The sequence below is a fragment of the Lepidochelys kempii genome, chromosome 1, assembly GCF_965140285.1.
Source record: "Lepidochelys kempii isolate rLepKem1 chromosome 1, rLepKem1.hap1, whole genome shotgun sequence".
NCBI lineage: Eukaryota > Metazoa > Chordata > Testudines > Cheloniidae > Lepidochelys > Lepidochelys kempii.
This window is the reverse complement of record NC_136380.1, coordinates 166,247,760-166,271,634: the sequence shown is the minus strand read 5'-3', so window position 1 is coordinate 166,271,634 and position 23,875 is coordinate 166,247,760. Positions and strand designations below refer to the sequence as shown.

General features: G+C 39.2%; 2 protein-coding genes across 13 annotated transcripts in view; both read right to left on the bottom strand.

Moving 5' to 3' along the window:
- Window positions 1-302: 302 nt before the first annotated feature.
- On the bottom strand, window positions 303-13,659 carry CFAP298 (cilia and flagella associated protein 298). Of its 3 annotated transcripts, none has more exons than XM_073362246.2 (8): window positions 13,523-13,659; window positions 12,765-12,948; window positions 11,277-11,444; window positions 9,685-9,752; window positions 5,589-5,747; window positions 4,827-4,958; window positions 855-950; window positions 303-728 (listed from the first exon to the last, which is right to left on the bottom strand). In XM_073362246.2, exons 2-8 carry the CDS (start codon window positions 12,901-12,903, stop codon window positions 618-620), a joined length of 873 nt encoding a protein of 290 aa, XP_073218347.1. In that variant the 5' UTR covers window positions 12,904-12,948; window positions 13,523-13,659; the 3' UTR covers window positions 303-617. The 3 variants fall into 3 exon arrangements, with proteins under 3 accessions (XP_073218347.1, XP_073218368.1, XP_073218357.1); XM_073362267.2 differs by having other exon boundaries at window positions 304-728; window positions 13,387-13,565; XM_073362256.2 differs by lacking the exon at window positions 13,523-13,659 and adding an exon at window positions 12,036-12,218 and having other exon boundaries at window positions 304-728; window positions 12,765-12,829.
- Window positions 13,660-16,832: 3,173 nt separating this feature from the next.
- SYNJ1 (synaptojanin 1) overlaps window positions 16,833-23,875 on the bottom strand; it is a 107,566-nt gene continuing 100,523 nt past the window's right edge. For 6 of the 10 annotated variants that reach the window (XM_073362090.2, XM_073362107.2, XM_073362119.2 and 3 more), the window contains one exon: window positions 16,833-19,901. In XM_073362090.2, the coding sequence (XP_073218191.1) occupies window positions 19,047-19,901 (855 nt within the window). In that variant the 3' untranslated portion in view covers window positions 16,833-19,046. Of the gene's footprint in view, window positions 19,902-22,116; window positions 22,141-22,162; window positions 22,906-23,875 lie in introns of those variants that run through there. The other 4 variants (XM_073362156.2, XM_073362173.2, XM_073362164.2 and 1 more) reach the window with 3 other exon arrangements.

The window sequence follows — 23,875 nt, the reverse complement described above, 5'->3', positions numbered from 1 at the left end:
TGCTTTCAGTTTTAAAAGAAAAAAGTGGAAAATAAGGAAAATGTGGAGTGAAACTGAAGCATACCAAAAAAGTTTCATTTTATCGGTGTTCAAACAAAACTACTTTGTTTAAATAATTGCTAACAAAAATCCATTCATTTAAAAACTGACAGTTTAAAATTAACCTGGGGGTTAAGATACAAACAAATAGCTAACACCACTGAATTTGCATTGATTCAAGATGGTACACATGAAAACTGATTTTCAAAATAAAGGAGAACTTTAAGGCTACCAGCACAACCATTTAATTATTTTTATTAGCTATGAATGCTGTTTGCAAAATAATTTAAGATTTCATTATTCCAGTTACAAACATTTGTAAAAACAGAATTATGAAAATTTACAATGTTTAATCTACATAGTCATACTACAGAAGAATCCTGCTATAGACAGTTAATAGAAATGTGACATTTTCATTGAAAAACTCAAGCTTAAAATGAACCTCTACTAAGAAACTGGAAATTTCAACATTTGCCACAAATGCTAACTGAGGTTTACTAATGTGCTTGTCATTTCCAAAACAAGGGTGGGTCAATTATTTATTTATTTCTAAAGAGGCAAAGTCTGTTTGGAGAGCTTCATCTTGGTCCCCACTTAATATCTTTTACACCATGAAACTGTCTTTTCAAAGCATGACTGTCTGCCCATTCTGAATTTAAATAGGAGTCGTCATCATTTTCTTCTAATTTCTGCAAATAAAATTGTTTCAAATAAAATTAACAAAGAAGCTTTTATGAAATAACTGAAAAGAGATTTAGTTATATTTGCTTCACTCTATTTGTTGTGTCATGTAACACAGTAGAATCACTTGTTACCTTGAGTTCCTCCTGCTTCCTGTGATAATACAGCATCATCTGTTTTTGCTCTTCATTACTTATCACAGGTTCACGTGATGGGGCACCCTGTCCTTTCTGAAAGTAAATTGATAAAAATTATTCATGATGGTACGTTCAGTACAAAAAAATAAGTACACAAGAATCTTAAGGTGCTAAACAAATATTTCCTCAAACAGTAAGTCGTCAAGTTTCCTGGCTTTCTATAAGACAGAAGAATCAACGTTAAGGTTTAATTTAACTGAGAAATATTCCTCCACTTTTGGGCCTAATCAGTTATATTAAAGTCAAGGGAGTTGTGAGCTTGATGATGTGGCCTCTGTCTATTTTATTTATGAACTTAAAAATATTGAAATTTCTACTATAAAAGTAATTAAAATGTTTCACAAAGCTTTAGCCTGTACTCACTGACGTCAATGGCAAAGTTGTCATTGGCTTTAATAGTGCAATTCTTAAGGTTACAAAACAAACCCAATAATAAAACATTTTTTAAAATGTCTTGTTTAAATTCTATTCTTCCACAATTCTAAGATTCTCAAAGATGTCTCACTATTGTCCTCATACGCATAACAATCTTAGTATCTAAATTTGTGAAGCACATGATGTGCTTTTCCCCCCCAATTATGTTGAATTTTAAATTCAAAGACTAGTTTTATCCATGTTCAACCAGTTTGTCTATGTACACTGTATTCATGACACAAACAGTTTAATCTATGAGAAGCAATTAAAATTTACATTTTAACAGAAGTATACTTAGATTTCATCTTTAATCTTGGATACTAAGGATGGTACAAATGCTAATATAACATGTAAGTATGAAATTAAATAGTATTGATATCTCTGCACATCCCAGAAACAGGCCTACATAACAAATGATAAAATAGGCTATTTCAATGACAGCAGATGACTGCTCAGCACTTTCAAAAGACAGGTTGCTTACTAAAGTGCCTAAATATGGCTTTGTGCACCTAAATTTAGGTACTTATTTTTGAAAATCTTGGCCCAGGATGTTAATGTGTAGAATACTTAAGGTATAATATCCACAAATATGACCAGAAATCTGGGTTTGTTCCTCATTGAAATGAAACCAAGTTGACAAAATTTCTTGGTGAATCAAAAATTTCATTTAGGAAACACCAAAACATGGCGTTTCCAAAACCAAATATACGAAACTGACATTCTACTCAGTTTCACTGTGCTGCTGTTCCTAGTGGTTTGTGGTTCTGGGCTGGCAGCTCCACTATGCAGACTGTTCCAGGGCCAGGAATGTGACTGCAATATGCACACTGAACAGATCACAGTCTTCAAAAGGGAGATCCCTTATCTTCATCTGGACTTCTTTTGGTAGTCCTGAAGACTGGAGCCATGAAGCCCTGCACATGGCAATGGAAGTGGCTACTGAGAGTTCTGCCAGATCATAAGCAGTTAATGCAACCTATACTGATGTTCAAGCTACGAACTGTCCTTCAGACAATAAATTTCAGTTCCTCCCTATGTTCTTGAGGGAGTTTCTCTATAAATCGTGTTACCTTTTCCAAATTAAGGTAACCAGATTTTGACAGAAGCTCCTGGTAATTTGAGATGCACATCTACAGACTTGATAATGAATAAATCATTTTGCCAAATAAATTTAGCTTTTTGGGATCTTTGTTTTCCATCATTATCTTTGTGGGTCTCTGCTGATGTCACTCCCAGTGATCCAGGATCTGGGTATGTGTAAAAATCATTTAGATCTCTTGGAGAGGACTTGAGCTACCCTATCTGGTGATCTTGAGTTCCCCCACTACTGCAGCTGAAGAGCTGATTCGTACTGTAGTAGTACTACTAAACAATGAAGCAAAAGATGTTTTATTGGCTGAGAAGAGCAATGGTGACTCATGTTGTGTAGTCACTGCAAGATCACTTGGTACTGAGAAGAACTTTGGTACCAAGAAAGCAGCAAACAGTATTGTGGAACCTTATAGACTAACAGAAGTATTGGAGCATAAGCTTTTGTGGGTGAATACCCACTTCGTCAGATGCATGTCGTGGAAATTTCCAGAGGCAGGTATAAATATGCGAGCAAGAATCGGGCTAGGGATAAAGAGGTTAGTTCAATCAGGGAGGGGGAGGCCCTCTTCTAGCAGCTGAGGTGTGAACACCAAGGGAGGAGAAACTGCTTTTGTAGTTGGCTAGCCATTCACAGTCTTTGTTTAACCCTGAGTGGTGGGGGAACTGTTAGTCTGAGCTCAGGATTAAACAAAGACTGTGAATGGCTAGCCAACTACAAAAGCAGTTTCTCCTCCCTTGGTGTTCACACCTCAGCTGCTGGAAGAGGGCCTCATCCTCCCTGATTGAACTAACCTCGTTATCCCTAGCCCGATTCTTGCTCGCATATTTATAGCTGCCTCTGGAAATTTCCACGACATGCATCCAACTAAGTGGGTATTCACCCACGAAAGCTTATGCTTCAATACGTCTGTTAGTCTATAAGGTTCCACAGGACTCTGACTCTTTTACAGATCCAGACTAACATGGCTACCCCTCTGATACTTAGTACTAAGAAAGCTGGTACCAGGAGCATATGCACTACAGGGGTCAGCTCCTCAGTCATGGTGCCAGGACCACATGTGCCAATACTCATGCAGTTTGGTACTGAGAAGTTGGTACCAAGTGAACTGTGGACAGCTGTATCAGAGGTTACCATGTGCACTTGGTTACCAGGTTTTGCTAAGACATCTAAGGACTCAACCTGGGCTGTAAAGTGCCTTTAGGGTGAGTGACCTCAAAAAATCTTTGCCTCACTTTACTAGGCCCTGGGAAAAGGGACCTAGGCCTGTGGTCACTGTGGGAACAATGTTCCTGCCTATGCCTTTCACATGACTGGGTGGAGGAGGAGGAGGAGTTAGCTGACAGTCTTGGTCATTGAAGGGTTTGATCTCTTTGAAGCGAGGTTGGAGTAGAGCCACAGCTCAGAGGATCGTTATCTGAGGAAGAATGTTCAAGCCCTTTTTTCTCTGTTTCTGAGAAAGCTCTCACTGAGTATTCTGGAAGAGTTTAAGACAGGCCTCTCTCACCTTGTGTGTCCTCTTGGTGAAGAAGCAACACACTGAGCATCTATTAGGGATGATGTGCCCCTCACCAAGACAAAAAAGGCAGCCTGAGTGGCTGTCATTGAGCAGAAAAGCCTCATCAAAGGAGAGGCAAATTTTGAACCCTCTGGGCTTTGTTTCAGCCATAATCCTAGCTACATCCTGGTACTAGGGAAGTCCCTAGCACAAATAAAGTTTCACTTAAAAAAAAAAGAAAAGAAAAAGAAAAAAAAGAGGTATAAAAAGAGGAAAAATTAAGCTTACCACATTACCTACCTTCACACACACACACACACCCACCCACACAGAGACTAGGAAAGTCACACAATAGACAAGGAAGCAGACACTCCAGGGGTTCTGTCTAGCAGCCACAGTCAGTAAGAAGGAATGGAGGGATGGTTGGGCACACTCCATCCTTTATGACTTCAGGTGTGAGGGGATGCGGTGAGGGCATCCAAGGTGCAGATGCAACCCCAACGGACACTTGTGGCCAAAAGAATCTGATCTTGCACATAGGATGCACATGTATCAGAAAGAGAATCCATGAGGACAATCACTTGAAGAACAAATGTTCTGTCTCAACTTCCATCAAATGGCATTTTTATTTAATTTTTAGTCTAATGCAAACCTTAATATCTGCAATTTTTGGTTGTTCTTTCAAAAGTATATTCTGGGGGTATGGGCAGGATTTCACTGCTGACTAAAGGAATTAATAAAAACAGAAGACTTATAGTATTTGAAGCCTTTAAGTCAGTCTTGGTTTTATAACCTTGAGAGACCCAAGCTGAAATTAACCAGATCCATTTTCTAAATCAATTAGAAATTCTCTGCTGTAAAAAAAGTCAGCACTGAATCATAAGTAGAGATTGACAGTAATACTCACTTTCTGTAGCTTGACAATGATTTTAGTTTTTTCATTTTTGCCCACGAAGTCTGAAAGTTTGTTTGTTCTTTTTAACTCCTTTGCTGCCCACCACAATTGTGCTTCAGACTCTTCAATAACCTCAAGTCCAGCCTGTGACAATTATAATTTGCAAGAAAAAATACAACACTAGTAATTTTTGCATAAACAGAGACTCTTGCAGCAACCTTCCATAGTCAGTTTATGGGAGTAACAACATCAAGGGAGTAACAACTCCCTCTGGGAGTAACAACAACAAGCTCAGTTAACATTTAAAATTCCCTTAATTTTACCCTCTATCCTTATTAAAAAAGGGTTACCGCTATATCTTTCTTCCTCTGATCTTAATCTGTATTGTCTTGGTCCCTCCAATACAGTATTATTCTCCTCAATTCTGACTCCCGTTTTATCACTCAAAATGTTTAATTCTCACAGGTGGTGTTATAAAGATACCAGCTATTTCAAGTGGACAACCAAATAAAACTACATGAACTCACATTAGTATGGGGCACTTTAACTGAATATATGTTTGTTCATCTTATTTTTAAATTAATTTATTGACACTTCATGTATTTTTAAAAACCATTAGAGACAAAAATATTTAGAAACCAACAAGAAATCAGAATGTGTACAAGAAATCAAATAATTACAGTCATATAAAAATGAAGAATTTCTCCTTCCTTTCCTAGGAGAGCATAAATTGAACCAAATCACTGTATGTAACCCAAATATGTTACTACATACATGAGTTCCGGACAAGTCTTCTTTATCTTCAAACTCCATGCTAATTGGATCATGTGGCGGCAATCCCATCGGATAAACAATCATTACAGCTCCTCGGAGCTGGTCCAGTGCATCTTTCACCATCTCCATATTAACACATACATTAGCTTGAACTTGTTTCTGAGATACAGACAGGAGCCATTGTTAAAATTTAAACAAAGTAATTAAGTTAGGAGGAAAGCATCTGTTTTGCAATCAGTTCACAATGTTAAACAGTGTGATATTTAAATGAAGCCAACTGGCTAAACAGATATTTATGTCAGAGCAAATCACTCTCAGTTCTCTTTTATCCTGATTCATAAAACAGCTGCATATAGCAGTAAACTTTTGTCTTGTTATTCTATTTGCTTTTATTGGCAAAGGAATGAAATCTCAAATATCCATTGAATGCCTGCTACACAACTTAATAAAATTTCTGCTGTAGGTGTTTATTGAACACAGGCACTCAAATAAGCGTACCGATGACTGCAGAAACTGGAGGGGGAAATTTCTTATTTTGACTATTTGTGATTCATGGACAAAAGTTAAAAAGTAGTAAAAATCAAATGAGGGTTAGAGAAGGGGTCGTATAGACCTGAGACTTCAGATAAAAGAGCACCTGCAAATGAAAGACAAGAATGAGCAAATCACAAATGGGATCTGCTCTTAAGGTAATGCTTAGCACTCTGAGCAGCTCATATGGAGATCTGTAGCAGCACAGACACTTAATTGCTGTATGACCTTAATAGAGAGACAAGGTAGATGAGATAATATCTTTTATTGGACCAACTTCTGTTGGTGCCCTGAAGAAGAGCTCTGTGTAAGCTCGTCTCTCTCACCAACAGAAGTCAGTTAAGTAAAAGATATTACCTCACCCACCTTGTCTTTCTAATATCCTGGGACTGTCACAGCTCCAACACTGCAAACATATGATTGGAATAATCACTGCACAGATTAGAAGAAACAAGAAGCAGCTGAAACAAACTTTTATATTTCACTAATGAATTTTGCCTCGCCAAAGTTTTCAATACAGGGAGTTATAAAAAGGAGACTAAAAGAATGATGCCTCCTTGTGGCCGTTACTAGCCTCATTAGCTGGCAAGTACAATATATTGCTCCCCACCCAATCTGTAAGATCAAACTTGGCAAGAAAAGTACTGTATGTGTTCATTTTCATCATTATGGACTGATAATTTGAAAACAAATTTACCTCCAAACCCAAGTAAATTGACCATATTTTAAGGCTCTTAGCTATAAATAATGTATATACAAATAAAAAACATGTTTTCACCTTTCATTCAAAAGCAACCCAAGGCACTTCACAAAAATACAATATATGACTAATTTCAATCCACTACTTACATGCAGCATCCTCCATGGTGAAACACAGCAATGCTATGTAATAGTTATGATCAGGAAATTAAAATACAGTCTCTAGCAGCAAATTTCATGCAGGCATTCCTCTAGAGCAGAGACCAAATCTGCAGGATTCAATTTAGCAAGGGACACAAAATTGCATCTCAGCACTATACTAATAATCTATCTCATACTTAGAAATGATATTGCCAAGAGGCCTCATATATATGAGCTGCTGAGATGTCCAGCACGACCAGAATGGCCAAACATTGTAAACTAAAATGAGGAGATCATAATTCATGGCTCTCGTAAGCAGGGTCACTACAAGGGGATTGCTGAACCCAAACTGGAACACATGTAAGATGTCAGTAGTGCTTAAACCTTGTAGAGAATGGTCACTGTTTTTCAAATCACATCATGGAAAATGGGAAGGTAGGAGACTGGACAACAATTGGCAAAAACCTACTATCAAGTGGCAAATCCTTGAGGACAAGATCTGCATGTTTGAAAATGGTCAACATCCTTACTAAGTGGAACACTGATAATCCCTGGCAGCGATATTATAGCTACATCAACTGCTTTAACCAACCAAAATGAATCAGAGTCAAGTGATGCAGACGTGGAACCCAAAACACTAGAGACATCAAAATAAGAAACTGAACTGAACATGATAGGAATTCAGGGACCCCTGACTCTCTTAGTCATAGACTCCGAGACCAATTCTGAGTTCTAGTTTAATACTACAAATAAAAGAGTTACATCAACAAGCTGAAGGAACAAACAGGGAGAGGGATGGGTGAAGAGTCAATCATGATTAATCAAACTGCTCACTAACAAATATTTCAGCTGGAAGGTACCTGGCAATGTCCATGGACAAGGATAAATTATATTTCTGCCTAAGTTAGTGCAACAGTGTGCCTTCATAATGTCTTCTGTGCAATGACTATCAGGTTACAGATGGCTCTCCAGCCATCTTCTCTCCAATCTGTGCCAAAAATCCTATAGGTTCCTGAGAAATCATTATGGCATCTGGGAACACGACGCAAAGAGTATACAGTAAGCAAGTTGCAAGCATGCTCCAGCACAGTGGACACCAACCAGTCGATCCAAGAGGCTCTTCCGGTTGATCCTAAAGGCTCTTCAGGTCGATTGCGGTCTCCGGTGGCACAGCGTGGCTGTCACTAAGGTGTGTGTGCCAGGGGTCTCCCTCCGCACGCTGCCCCTGCCTGCAAGCACCGTCCCCGCAGCTCCCATTGGCCAGGACAACTATGGGGGCGGTGCTTGCCGAGAGGGACAGCACGCAGAGCCATGTGCCCTCCAGGGGTCCGTTGGCCCCTTCTGGGAGTGGCAGCCACGCTCTGCCACCTCCGACGGCTCCCGGTTGGCAAGTGCTGCCCGGCAAGAGGCCACACCCCAACCCTGAGCTCCCTCCTGGAGCCAGCACCCTATATCCCCTCTTGCACCCCATAACCCGTCCTGCACCCCATGCCCCCTTCCCCAGCCCTGACCCCCCTTCCAGATCCAGCACCCCCCTCCTGAACTCCAACACTCTGTCTAAGCCCGGAGTTCCCTCCTGTACCCAAACTCCCTCCTAGAGCTTGCAGCACTCACGCCCTCCTGCACCCTAACCCCCTGCCCCAGGCTCAGCCCAGAGCCCCCTCCCACACTGCAAACCCCTCAGCCCCAGCCCAGAGCCTGCACCCCCTCCCAAACCCCAATCCCTTACCCCAGCCCAGTGGAAGTGAGTGAGGGTGGGAAAGAGTGAGCGACGGGGGGGGAGGGGGTCGCCACTATAATGCCACTATAGATGTAGAATAGCCCCCAACCTAAAAAAATAGCATGTTCATTTTAAATCTAATGGGACTAAAAAACAGTAATATAAATCCCCATTGTTTGCAACATTTCTCTGTCAACTTATGTACTTTAGAAGAATTTCAAAGAGCCATGATTTACAAGGAAAAGTATATGAATAAAAAGTCATTACTGCATTTGTGCTTCTATGTCATAAACAAGTAGTGTGTCAACATAAAATATATAGCTATTCTTAAAGTGGAATTGAATAATTTAGGTTTCAATCCTGCAAAGACATATGCACATGCCTAATTCCATTGAATTCAGTGTAACTACATGTGGTTAAATTAAAGCACGTGGATAAGCTTCGGAAGGATCGGGGCTTAAATCATCTAGGCTATGAAAAAGTGATAACAGGACTGGAAGGAACCCCTGGGTCATCGAGTCTAGACCACCTCATTTCAATTACTTTAAAATACCTATTGCTCATTAATATAGTGTGCTGTAGTTTTACATATAATTGAGTAAATATTAATCTACAAATTTCTGAATGTAGTTAATTTTTCCACTAGAAAACCTGACAAGCATTCACTCAAAGAATGTATCAATAACAAATAAAAAATGAAGAGCATGTGAGTGGAATGAAATGTGGTTTAATTATTTAATGCAAAATTTGTGATGCCAGCATTCACTCAGAGTTTAATATCTGATTCTGCAACTCACTGAAAAAATCTTGCCACAAGTCATTAAGAAAATGATGAATTGGAGTTTCACAGTTTTTATCAGACTATTCAAATTATTTTACATTGTTACTTGAAATTACTGTCCTTTGCACTCAAATGAAAAATTAATCTGTTATTTTTGAAAAACAGAAGAGCTATGTAGCATCCATAACACTGTTGAAAGATTCAGCGTCACTTTAAAATCTTACCTTAGATATTTGTGCTTTAGCTTCCTCTACTGTCTTTTTTAAAACTTCTTTCATTTTTTCATTTGGAGCTTAAAAACAATAGATGCATCTTTAATACAATACATTAATATTTCTTGCTATAAAAATCTGCCTACATATGCCATATATAATCTACCGTAAGCAAGTTAATTTAAACACTACTAAATCACAAACCCAGAAGGCATGCTACTTAGTTTCACTATTTATAAGTCTACAAATTCATAATCAAGTTTCTTGATTGTACTCTAAACAAGAAACAAAAACACTATTTTACAATCGAGGGTAAGATTTATGACATGCACCCAGAAGGTCACTTTGATTGGGCTTTGCCTTTTAAATGCTATTGTTATACTGAAACATATAAAGCTTGACTCTCCTGTATTAGCTCTGGCTCATATTGTATATATTATTTTCTTCATTCTATACTGTGAAAAAATTCTGAGCTACGCTTTTATGGGAACTAGAGCTTCGAATTTCTTGACCTTTAATGTAAAATGTGGTTACATGAACGTAACTTTAAAAAAATAGAAAAAGAAGAAAATAAAATTAAAAACAAAAGGGTCATTGCTCCTTCCTTTTGCTAAAGGTCATTTATGGTGTGGGGCACAGAAACTGAGAACAAGGAAACTGTCTCTTCTGTGATCTCAATGATTACACTGTTGGCACCGTGGCAGTGAGAACAAGGAGGAAGCTGCCTGATTTCAATGAAGAGAGATGAGGGAAAAGGAGAGAAAAGAAACAGAGGGGGAAACCTACGTTAAATAAGGCCTAAGACCATCTAATGAATGAAGAGAAAAAGAAATCTTAAGTATCTACCCATTCACTAAATGAGGCTGGGGTCCTGTGGAAAAAATAGTATGTGGTCATCTTATTAATAACTATATCTAGGGGCTGAATAATGGTTGCACAGGCAACCTTAATTCTGAAATTTCCTAATTTCTGAGTACTTGACTTTGCAACAAGAAAAGGATACTTGTGGCACCTTAGAGACTATATATTGGTTAGTCTCTAAGGTGCCACAAGTACTCCTTTTCTTTTTGCGAATACAGACTAACACGGCTGTTACTCTGAAACCTGACTTTGCAACCTTATTGTTCAACACATTTTTTTTTGATGTAATCTAAAATACATGTTGAGGAAAAGCAGTATAGTGTTATTCACTCTTGAATAATTAATATCAACGTTAAATCAAGTCTAAATCCAAGACCTGATGTGGTCTCATTTCTCAAGTCTCATTTCTTGTGAGACTGCAGCCAAGCAAGCAGTTTCTATGAGTTTAATTGCTGCCCAATACTACTAGAACTGCCTTTAAAAAAATCTCCTTTTATAAATAACTTTATAATTATGTACTTTACAGGAAATGGACTGGCTGACAGATATTGCAATTGGGATAATTTTAACTATACACTAACATCTACTTGATTTCTCGTTTAAGAGCTTTGAGATTAAATTAGAGGTTTGTTGTTATGAAATTCAACAGCATTTAGTCAAAATATCAAATAATTTTAAATTCCTCATACAGCTATGTCTTAGTTATGCTCATACAAAGATATGCATGTTTAAGATGCATTTACCATGTCCATTTCTTCGTCCAATTTCATCCTTTTTAAAGACACTTCCACCACTTGGTACACATTTATCTGCCCATTCATCCTTTAATTTCAAATCTTCAATCTGTTCATCTGTCAGTCCTTGCATATTAGGAGGCAAGAAGACACCATGTTCTGCCAGCTCCTCCATTTCTTAAAAAACAAGGTCAGAGTTTAGAAGCAGAAAACAATGTTAAGTCAAAGGCACTTATTTGAACAGGCTAAGTTTCAGCTTTTAAAGAGCTGCAAAGAGGAACTTTTGTAAGCAGGTGTACACTAGTGCCACCTGCTGTTTTACTGCCACCACCTTTTTCTAGCGATAATTCCTAAATCTCCTTTGTTTAATTTCATATTTTTTTGACTAAACGAACAAATTTGAAAAACAGCACAATTATACTTTATTAGGATATACAGTTTCATAATAATTTTTTTTTTCTGATGTGGGAAGAGAACCTAAAACACCAAAGTATTGAAATTTGGCTTTGCCAACTTTTAGACTTCATGCTTCTGGAAAATGTAGTTACATTAGGATATCCTGATTTTTATACTGAAATGTTGTCTCTACATTAAGGCAGGCCTGAGAGGTTTTAACAACTGTTTTAATGACTGTAAAGTAACATGAGGCATCAAAATAGTATATGTTAAAATAAAGAAATGGGTTTTAACCCTACTTTGAAATACGCAAAAAGCAACACAGAACCCATGAGTGACAACAGAATTATGCCAGCTAAGAGAAATGCATACAAATGGGTACAAGTGCTGATCCAGAAGCTAGATGTGAGGACAGCACATGGCTGCTGTTTCCTACTCATTCAGGAGCACTGGTGGCAAAGATAAATGGAGGCTGCTTGTTCCTCTGGCCTGGCTAAAGTATCATCATCATCGACTACCATGAGGGTCCCTTTCCATGGTTAATTTTTGAGATGCCTGAAAAATAGAAATCCCTTTCTATGAAAAACATTTAAAACAAAACAAAACATTGCCCTGAATCAGGATGAAACATCAAAAATGCAAAAAAATTTCCAGGATGGGTTTTTTGACAAAAATTTCATTTCAGGGGAGCCAGGGAGTTCAGCCCTCCCTACAAGCTCTGGGGTCAAAGAAGCTGCCTCTCCAGCTCCCAAAGCTATGGGGGGAAACAGAGCCCCTCATTTTGATTTTCAGCAAAACCAACATTTTCCTGCCAAAAATGTCAGTTTTACAAAAGCATATTTTTTTGTTCAAAAATTTTAATTGGAATGATTTTCAATCAGCTCTACTCTGTTCCCAGTTCTGCCACTGGCTTCCAGTATGACCCTGGCCAACTTAGTTACTCTCTCTGTGCCTCAGTTCCCCAACTGTGACATGAGCATAGCAGTACTTGCCTACTACACATGAATAGCTCTGAGGCTTTCAGATGTGGTTATGGGGCTACATAAGTACAAGAGATAGAATTCCCTGGTCGCTTGTGTGGTGTATGGATTTGGCTAGTACCTGAGCAAATACGCTGCACTTTGAGCCTGCGATTGTAGATCCTGGTGACTTGCTGTGTTAAGTCTTCCACGGAGATGCCGCATGTTGTTTCCAGCAGGAATTGGCTCTCGTCGCCACGCTTCACATGGAGCTGAACCATTTCTGCAGAGACCGAAAGGAGATGGGAGTTGTTGGCTCCAATTTCCTGTCAGATCAAAGAGAGAGAGAGAGAAATCTCAGGGCAAAAGCATTGAGAACCAGGCAATGGTGTGCTACCAACATTTTCATAAGGGACAAGTAACTTCCCTGTTAGCTGCAGACAGGAGTGGGAAGGAGGACGAGAGACAGGGAAATCTATGCGTTTATGATTAAACAAAAATGTTCCTGTCACAACTAAGAAGTGCTCTATGTGCGGGGACGGGACGTAGAGGCGAGAGGGCTCTATGGGGGCCTGTGGGGTGTAGAGGGGATGAGGGGTCTGTATGTGGGGCGCACGGGGGCTGCTGTGTGAGGGCAGTGGAGGGGGCACAGGGGTGCGTGGGGGGAGGGAGCTGTGCTGCGGCGGGAGGGGGCGGTGTGCGCACTTTGCGGTGCACGGCGGGACTGGGCTTCCCCCCGGCCTGGCTCCTCCCCAGTCTCTCACCCGCCCCGGGGCCCGGGATTCGCTCCGCAGTGGCACGAGCCGGCCGCGTGTCCGATCCGCCGCTCCCCGGAAGGGCCAGAGCCCCCTCGCGCGCCGCCTCTCAGCCACAGCAACCGCCGCGTCCCTGGAAACCAACCGCCAGGGAGGAGGCGGGGGCGAGGCGGTGCTTTGACCCCGCCGGGCCGCAGCTCAGGAGCCTCCGCGAACGGTGGGGCCGGGCCGACGCCGCACCTCAGCGCATGCGCCAGGGGAGCGCGCCCGACCCGGGACCTCCACCGACTGGAGGCGGGGCCGGGGCGCGAGGCCGAGCAGAGCCGGTTCTTAAAGGGCCAGCCCCGGCGGCATCAGTCGGCAGCAGCCCCGGGGCTGCAGCAGGAACCAGCCCCGCCCGCCGGGGCGCAGAGGCGGCTCGGCCTAGGACAGGGGCGGCCCGTGCCAGGCCCGGGGTGGCTCCGGCCCAGATAAACGCCAGGCCCCGGGCCCAGCGACCTCCCGCTGCAGCAGCCACGGGCCGGGCCGAGCAGCTCCCCCAGCCCAGGCGCCTGTGTCCTCTGCCCCGCGCCCAGCTGCCCCTCGCTCCCGCGGGCTGTCCCTTATCCCAGACCCCGGCCACCCCCCCAGACTCCGCCGCCGCGCCCCGGGGACGCTGCCCGAAAGATTCCCCCGGAGCTCTGGCGGGCCCCCAGACCTAGCGGCCCCCCGCCGCTCTTGCAGCGTTGAGCTGCCCAGCGCCTGCCCGCCGCAGCCCCTGGGGAAGGGGCTCTCAGCCTTCCCAGACGCCTGTGCCCCTTTCAGAGTCCGACCCGCCTTGAGCACCCCCAAGTTTCACCTCACTTAAAAACTACTTTTTGCTTACAAAATCAGACATAAACGTGCGAAAGTGTCAGAGCCCGCTGTTACGGGCAAGTTGCTTATAGTTTATAATTGTATGGCAAAAATGAAAAAGGATCAATTGGAATATAAATATTGTACTTCCATTTCAGTGTGATCCTTGAGCCTGTTTTTCAGGTGTGAGCCTTGTCGTTAGGGGAGGCAGTGAAGCAAGAGCAACCATTAAGTTTTTCTCCCCCTTGAGTCTATTCCTGTAGCCCCCCCCCGTTCGCAAACTGGTGGTCAGGAGGTTATTACATGGGGAAGGGGGGTCATGAGCAGTCAGCCTCAGCCCCCAAACCTAAATTCACCTCCAGCATTTATAATAGTGTTAAATATAAAAAAGCGTTTTAATTTAGAAAGGGAGTCTCACTCAGAGGCTTGCTGTGTGAAAGGGGCCACCAGTACAAACATTTGAGAACCACTGCGTGTAGCCTGTTGTAAAACTAGGCAAATACTAAATCAGTTGGTGTACCCCCAGCAGACCTCTGCGAACCTCCAGGAGTACACATACCCCTGGTTCAGCACCACTGCCCTGTAGAGATCTACCTAAGAGGTGGCCATAGTCATGATGATTGTCAGTGCAGTTAGGGGGCACTGTGATCATGGCTACTGCTCAAGCCACAGCTTGGGCAGGTGTTACAGAGGCAGTAGAGATGGAAGCACTGCCCTACTACTAAATACCAACCACAAGCAGCACAGGAAATCCATATGGAGCTGCTCTGTTCACAATTGGTATTTACTGTGTATGTAGATTATATATGTTCTTGCACACTTTGAGGGGGATGAGGCCCCAAGCACCCTAGCCACAAACTGCCCCAACAGGACAGGGGTCCCAGCGGCCCAGGCTAGGACACACACATTGTCTAGAAGTTGCCTCTGTTGCTAACCTTGGCTGTGTTACCAACTCTCAGGATTTTATCAGGGGTTTTGTGGTAGCTGGTGTTTAGCTTAAAGGCCCAGGGTGCTGGGACCACAGCAAGGGTTGAAGCAGCAGTGGAAACGACAGAGCCTTTAGCTGCACATCCTGTCCTGGGAATTGACAGCTCTTTGGCTGCTGCTAGTTTAATAGCAGCGCTACCAATAGTGGAATGAGTGGTGTAGGCCAGGCCAGACATTTTTATTTCTCTGTGCCGCATGTGATGATGTGGTGAAGAAACACTGGAGTCCCGGCTACAGTAGCACTTTTACTAGTAAAGGTGCCACTGCAGCAGGCCAGCAATAAGACAAGTGTGAATATAAAGCCTTCTGCAATATTTTTTCTTGATTTTTAATAAAAGATGTCAATACTTTTTAAAATGGCAGAAGGAAGCCCAGACAGCATGGTACTGGGAACAGTCAAGAGGGTAATTTCAGGGGTTTCTCTTTTTCCAGGCATGTATTGTACGGCGAGAGTTACCCTGCCTACAGTGGGCAGGGGTGGGGAGTTACCTCAGAACATATACAGAAAGGAATATAACCGTAAAGAAATAGCACATCTCCTAGTGCCCTCAACACACCAGTGGTGGCTGCAGCCATCCAAAGTGATTGCACAGCGGCCAGTCTCAGTCTGGCTATGAAAGGGATCAATGCCCATTAACTGTGAATAGACAAGATCCTGGTGGGAAAAATATCTACACTCCAAACTAAAATAGCTGCACCTCTAAGATAATTTACAAAAGCTGAGAGGGGGTGCCTATCTGATCCAAGATCATTGCAAATTTGGGCACTTACTTTATACTTCCAGATCTGTTAATATACATAATGTAAAGCAATTCACCACGTTACTGTGAAAATTAATTATCCATGGGTAAAAAGTCTTGTGACTAAGATTATCAGAAAATGACCATATGTTTTAAAAGGACACTACTAATTCAGAAAAGTAGATTTTAAAGTTATCAATTCAAGGTGAATTGGAAATGTAAGAGAATGGAAGAATGATTTGATGGTGAAGGGGCCGTTTAGTGAGGGCAGTGGCTGTTCCTCCTTCAGAAGTAGACGCAATAGCAGCAATGGAAGCTGCTTGTCCTCTGGCCCAGCTAAAAAGCAGCAGCAGGAGGGATCCCTGTGTGGGTCTCTATTTGCGGTCGACATTACCCTTTAATTTAGAAGAGGAAGGGCAATCCTGTGGTTAGGGTTTTAACCTCGGACTTTGGAGACTGGTCTTCATGTACAACGCTACTGCACGACAGCTGTGCCACAATAGTGCTTTAGTGAAGATGCTATTATGCCAACGGGAGAGCTTCTCCCACTGGGGTAGTTAATCCACCTTCCTAAGAGATGGTAGTTATGCTGATAGAAGCTCCTTTGTCAACATACTGCTGTCCACCCAGAGGGTTAGGTCGAGATAAGTATGCCACCGAGGGGTGTGGAATTTTCACCCCTGGCCTGAGATCCAACTGTCTGCTTTGCCTGTGACCTTGGTTGAGTCACTTATTCTCTGTGCCTCTGTTCTCCCATTGTGAAATGGAGATAACAGTACTTTCCTACCTCACAGGGGTACTGAGAGAATAAATGCATTATAGATCATGAGGCACTCACATACCATGGTAATAGGGGCCATGTAAGTACCAAAAATAAAAGAGAATAAAGATAAATTTCTTAAAGACAGGTATATTTACTTCAGTAATACATTACTGCATTTCACAGGATAGGTATGGAATGTTGTATGCCACCGAGTTTTAATACTGCAGTTTTATAAAGTATACCATCATAAATGTTGTGTGCCACAAGCAATAAAATTGTTACACATTAACAGAGCAATTTACTATGGGGAACACAATTCATGAAAATACGTTTAGCATTTCTAATTTTACTTCAGTATTTTAGTACTTTTGGTAGTAATTATTTCCAGTAATACACATTAGAGTGGTTAGCTATTTGTATTATATACTTTAGCATCTTTTTGTGCAGTATTTTGTCAAACTCCTTAATCCCATGTAAGTGTTGAGGTGCTGCATATTAAGTACATTTTAGACAGCAGTTTGTAAGCACTGTAATTAAATATTCATCAAGGAACATATTTATCACAAAGCTGCAATTTGCACAAGCAAAGTTTCCAAAACAAAATTGTTTTGCTAATGTAAGACTGTACACCAAACCCACCAATCACATAGATATTAATAGCCACAGTTTAAACTAGTTAATTCACATATTGAAGCACAAAGTTTATCACAGGTACTGTGTTTAAAATTTACAGGAACTTTTTAATGACCTGAACAGAAAAAAAGCACAATATAAAACTCACTACTGTAACTTCTATCCAACAGCATCTCCTAATTATACTGTTAAAGGAAGAGTGGATTATTTCTGAATGGAATATTTTGATAGTATTGGAGAATTTAGAAGTAGTATTGTCATATTCTTTTGCAGCTATAAATGTAATGCTAGTAACTATGATTCACTTACAAATGTTGCAAAAATAGCATAAATTGTTTGCTAAGCCAATAAGTGCAGGTGTGTATGGTGGCTCACCCCCAGTACATCTCATAACAAAATTTTGATGCATTCCATTTTTGATGAATGTACACAACTTTTTATATGAAAGTCATGTTATAAAAGATACGGTGAATGGTAAGGAACATTACCATTTCTTTAGCATACATAAAGATTTCTTTAGCAACACTTGTTATTTTAAATTCCTTCAAGATACCAAAATACCACATTTTATGCAAATATCGTGAACTTCAGAAAACTATAGAAACAGGACCAGTTGCATGTTTACAGTATCCTATGTGAAAAGATGTAGCCTCCACTGACTTCAAAGCAGCACAAATATGGTGTTTACAACCTCTGGGGGAGGGAAGAATGCTGATTTATCACAAACAGAAGGCTGATAGAACAGTACCGTTCAGCTCAGAGGGCTGCTGCTCTCCTGCTTTCTCTGCTGAAGGCAAGGTTTTGAAACTATAGCAGTTAGTAGAGAGGGATGAAACTGGGCAAAATGGTGCCCAAAACACACTCCTGAAGTCACTGCATAATTGCTTATTTCCTCACCCACATCTTTACAGCGGGAGCCTGGTTTTAAACATCAAAGCAAAAGATGAAAAATGGGATTTATTTTTTAAAGGGTGAAGAGAAAGACTTCTGTAATATTAGTAGTTTCCAATTTCTGGGGAAAAAAAGCCTTTAAGAGAATGATGAATAAATGAATAAAACTGAATATTAAATAGCTATTCTAAGTTTACATCAACAAATGGAGGAAATTAGTAGACAAAAAACTCAATAAATTTAATATTTACTATATTAGTATATGAGGTCTTATTTGTATTTTGAAAGTAACTATTTTAGTTTGTGCCTCAAATTTAAATATAATTAAGTCTTACTAATCTACATAACCTCTGTTATAAATTACTTTCTAAATAGTACCTGTCCACATTCAATATTTTGATTAAACTTTGCTGCTCTTTGGTAAATATTTATAAATATCAGTTACCAAACAGTAAAAAGGGACTGGAGGGGTCTAACAGCTGGAAGTCTCTTGAGCATTTTAAAATTCCTCTGAGAAGAACAGAAATGAAAGTGCTTCATAAACAAAAACTAAATTTCCAAGAGTGTTGTACATTCTATGAGGATTAACGACTAATCCTTTCAATATTACTACATCTAAATTTATCTAATTGTGGACAATTCATTTGTGCACTACCATATATACATATTCAAAATTTGTACACAAACAGTGGTTGCTATGAATAGAGTTAAGGTTCAGTGCATTTGACAATAAATTATTGCACATAGAATAACCTCAATGCCCAATTATTCTTTTGGATACACCTAGCAACAAACTTAAAATCTCTTTTATTTTAGAATGTCTATCTTTCTGTAAAATCTTGTGTTGGTGACACTTTAGGTGCTAACAAGGCAAAAGGATCTGTAGGGGATATAGTCTGGGTTATTCTTGATGGTACAGGAGGTGCAGGTGGTCTTCTTGCTGGCAGCATATAGAAGGAATCAGCAGAATTCCAGTCATTTTCAAAGGTAAAGTCTGAGCCAGGAAATATATCTGGTTCAGTGCCCACTAAATCTGGAAAACCAGTAGGTTTCCTGGAACGGACTCTCTTGAATTCTGTAACACATTCAGAGGACGTCTTCAGTTTTACACTGGAATCCTCCTCTTCCTCAAATGTTACCCATCCTTTCGGTTTTGTATTTTTCACGATAGAAGATTTACTTTGCAAATAAAAATTATCTTCAAAAGCACTGATAGAGAACATAGGCTTGCCTTTACTAGGATTTGGACGATTTAAAGAGGGGAAAGGGTTACAAGCAGCAGGTCCTTCTATTAAAAGCTGTGAAGTTACTTCAGGTTCTTGCATTTCAGTTCTAAACGGGTTTCCAGCATTAACTGTTCTTTCAGTGAAAGGATTTGTGCTGTTCAGTCTGGTAACCAATGAATTTGGAGAACTGCGTACATGTTCCTGGGATTTGCTATAGGCTGGATTAGGAGGCATAGCTGGCATGCAGTTTACAGTATCCAAACTGTTAACATTGCTTTGTGTTGCAGAAGGCAACCAAGTCAACTCCTTTTGGTTTAAAGTTGGAACAGGTGATATTCGAACAGATGTCTGAACCTTTGATGCAGCAAGCAGATTAAATGACAGATCTTCAAAAGGGTCATTGTTTAACTGTGTTTCAAGTTTAATGCCATAGACTCCATTTGCTTTAATCTGTAAAGAAAACAAGGTGTTCAGTAGTAGCATTTCAGTTTGCTTTTAAGATCCTTACCATCTCCCATTTCTCATTGTTCCATTGTGGCAAGAATACAAGCTTTGGGACTTAAACAGAAGCCTCAATGCAGTTTAGTTATAATGTATACAGTGTACACGTAGTAATAATGATTATTTGTTTTCTAGGCAACATTCTTTTAAAAATCCCATTTGCTAAGTGCACAAAGACAAATACCTCCTTAGTTCTTGTAAATAATATAAAAATGTTACTCTTATTTGCTGATGCAACTTGAATACATTTCATGCAACTATCTGAATCAAAGCACTACTGTACACCACATTTAATAAATTATAAAAATTACACTTTACCATTTGAAGAACTGGGGCAAATACGGTATATTCTAAACAAGTGATAACACAGCACAGAAAACGTTTTAAGTGCTATGGGGTCATTGTTTATTCACAATTTATAAAAAGGGTGATGTTATTAATATTTAAGTATCACAATGAATGGAAAATTAGTGTTATTAGTACATATTTTACTTTAAAAAAAGCCTAAATTAAGGCACTCATTTCTCTGCACATGAAGTGATGATCACCAGCCTTTAAAAAAAAAAAGAAAAAGAAAATGTATTTTAAATAGCAAGTTATCATTGTTTAGAATATGACCAAATGAGAATAATAATAATTTTCTCCATGCAACTTCCTCATCTTTTAAAAACTTATGAAAAAACATTCCTTCTTTTATAATTTCCTTGTGTGACCAAGTGTGTACAGTATAACCGTCACATTCTCTCTAACACTATCTAAAAAAGCTCAAATATGAGATTTGTTACATTAATCCTATTATTATGGATAGTTTTATGCTCCATAATTAACTAAAGTGAAGGAATTATGTTCAAGGTTCTTGATTCTCAAATTCATAAGCAACTCAAACTTTTAATATAGCTATGTCAGCCTTAATTTGGAATTAACAACATGAAAATTATTTTGTTAGTGAAAGTTTTGTTGAATGACGACACTAATTGCAATCATCAACTAAAATTTAGCTTACAAAAAAATCTACATTCGTTTATCTCACAATCTCAGTGTTATTTATTTACTATAAGTACTTTCAGGCTGTTCTGACTCCTGAGAATTGTTTTATAAAGCAACACACTCAGTAGCCAGCAATGAACAATTATTGGATCATGTGCTTTATAAGTCTAAGGCCTACTCTATTATTAAAAGTTTTGCCAGTATAGCTACACCAGCAGCTTCTGCCAGTATAGCTTATTCCATTTAGGCAAGCAAAAGAAGCTATACCAGCAAAAGCACTTTTAGACTAGAGCTTTTGCCAGCATAGAAATTTTCCAGATAAATCACACCTCAGCTGACACTGCTCTGCCTGCAAATGTTTCTAGTGTAGATCTGGCCTAATACAGATATAAATTTGTAATTAAATATAATGCATCTTGAACTACACTACATAAATTGCAGGAGTAATTTGGGGGAAAAAATCGCATTAGACTACATACATTTACTAATTTTCATGGGGAATGTAGAAAAAATGGTAAAGCTAACTATAAGATAAATGTAAGTCAACTACAGTTCAACAGAATCTGCTTGAGTCCCATGTTGATCAGGCAAATAATTTAATTTTATGATGTCCAAGATCAACTACAACACAATTATTCTTTAATTTTAACTAGAAATATTGAAGTAATGTTGGTCAGAGGTCTTCAAAACAAATTCCTGTCTTTCACTGATTCACATATAAGAACTGAATTTTTTATATGAGTATATTTTACTTCCCAGGATAGCAGCTATTCTATTGTTTAGACTTTGAAAAGGTAAAATCTGTTTCTCATTAAAAAAAACTTTCTGAAAGCTTCATCAAGATTAAATTTGAGGTAATAGTTCATGTTACTTCAAAGCTCTATTTTGCTCTACAAAATAAACAAGCTGTGTAAGGCTTTAATTGGTTCATAAAAGATGATGAAGTCAATTTTTCACTATAGTGCTAGCAAATAAAGCTAAGAGACTCCTTCTGTCAATATTCATCTATTAAGAAAGGAAAAAGCAAACTTTATGGCATGACAGTTGTTTTAGTACGTGGACAAGTGGTTTTTAATGTGGATGAGACTGCAGATGTATGAAGCAAAAAAAAGACTCATACATCTTTTCTGCTAGAAGAGATGGAGATCACATACAAGATTGGTAAGTAATCAGGTACCTGTTACCCTGATGGTTGCTCCTGCTTGTGAAAGAAAAAAAAAAGACATCAAAGGAAAAAATTAGAGGAAAAATCCAAGGTACCTCACCAACCTTAATAATTCTTATTATCCAAAATGTTTTAAATACTATATTACGTGTGAAGAAAAATGTCTGATGTTATGTATACAACAGATACGAGATGAGAATATCAGTGGACTTAATACCCTGTATATTGAATTTTAAAATTTTGTTGAAGTAGAATTTCAGCTGGAGCATAAGATTTTATAAATTTGATCATGAAGACTCAACAACATACTACCTGGTTAATTTAAGTCAGCTATTACTTTGACGTTATCACATCCTATGGAGCAGTCTATGATAATTTTAAAATACTTTTTCCAAGCACTTAGTCCATGTAGTTCATTTAGCAAGAGAGGGCCTATAACAGTTAAATCTCACATTCTATCAGAAAATGTCATTTTACATTTAAAATGATCATTTTCACCTTAGTTTTAAAGGTACTTTTTTATATTGCAACATTTTGATTACCCCTCTAGTTATAGAACCCATGCAATTAATATTTTTACAGTAGTTAATTTTATAAAGACAGACAACAAGAGTTTTAAGGTTTTCAAATGCACAAAAATTCAGTAATCTTTAATCAGAGAGTGGGATCTGGACCCATAAACTTCCAAAAGACGAACGTCAACTTAATATTTTCAATCCAAAACTCCTTTCAGAAGACTGTATGTTGACAAATAATACTAAATAAATGAAGTAGTCATGGTTTCCACTCTATAATTAAATTCTACAAAGAGAAGAAAAATGAAAGATGAGAACAATACTTTAAGATCAAAATAGACATCTGAAATTTCCGTTGTGATTAATACAGATAATTTTAGAATAACATTTGGTAAGGACATTCACTGCACATATTTCACAAAAAATTTCAAGTTTTAAACTACATCAGAAAGGTTAAAAATAAGGCTTTTGAAAATGACACTTCAGAATCAATATTTAATCAGAACATTTAATACATTCTGTAGTACTTCTTGTGGCAGCTAAGGTGCCTCTATCAGCAGACTCATATCTACTTCTGAATACAGAACTGCAGAAGCTCTGATGTTCTGAGACATTTGTTTAATCATTTAAGTATATTTGTAGAGTCCATTCATACTGTGAAATGGAGATAAACTGTCATAACTACTATGTAAAAAAAAAAACCCTCCAAAAAGTGTGATAATCAAGTTTTGGTTATTTTTAAAACTATTTTTTTGTTGTAAGTTTCCATCAGAGAAGAAAAAAATTAGCAGCCAAAGGTGCTCAATGCAGGGAGTGATTCAGAGGCAGGGAGAAGTGCAGGAGAAGGAAGAGGAAAGGTGATATTTATAGGCTTTCAACTAGAATTTAAAATCTTTAACCCATCAAAGACCCATTCAGCCCTAATCCTAAGCATGCTTAAGCACTGTGCTGAATAGGGATCAATTTAAGCACATACTTAAGTGCTTTGGTGCAACTGCTTTTAAGGTTGACACATTCTTTGATGTGAAAAAATATCTAGAATGTTGACATAAACACAAAGCATTAATTTCCTGTTCCATAGAAAATTTCTTCTAAAAGAATGTTTCAATGCCTATTTGTTGATGTTCAGTCAAAGTAAGCAGTCCAACAACTGAGAATTACTGTACATTTAAGAGACCAAATTCACTGCTGGTGTAAATGGGCACAAGTACACTGATGCTTTTTAAGGTAGTGGAGAATTTGGTTCAGTATCTGAT

Bases quoted from the DNA above. Each gene is read 5' to 3' on its own strand.
- CFAP298 (XM_073362246.2), bottom strand. From the start codon at position 12,903: ATGGTTCAGCTCCATGTGAAGCGTGGCGACGAGAGCCAATTCCTGCTG. The intron at 5,748-9,684 runs GTAAGATTTTAA...TCTGTATCTCAG, and splicing joins CTAAAGCACAAATATCTAAG to AAACAAGTTCAAGCTAATGT. The intron at 729-854 runs GTAACAAGTGAT...TTTTATTTGCAG, and splicing joins GGAAGCAGGAGGAACTCAAG to AAATTAGAAGAAAATGATGA.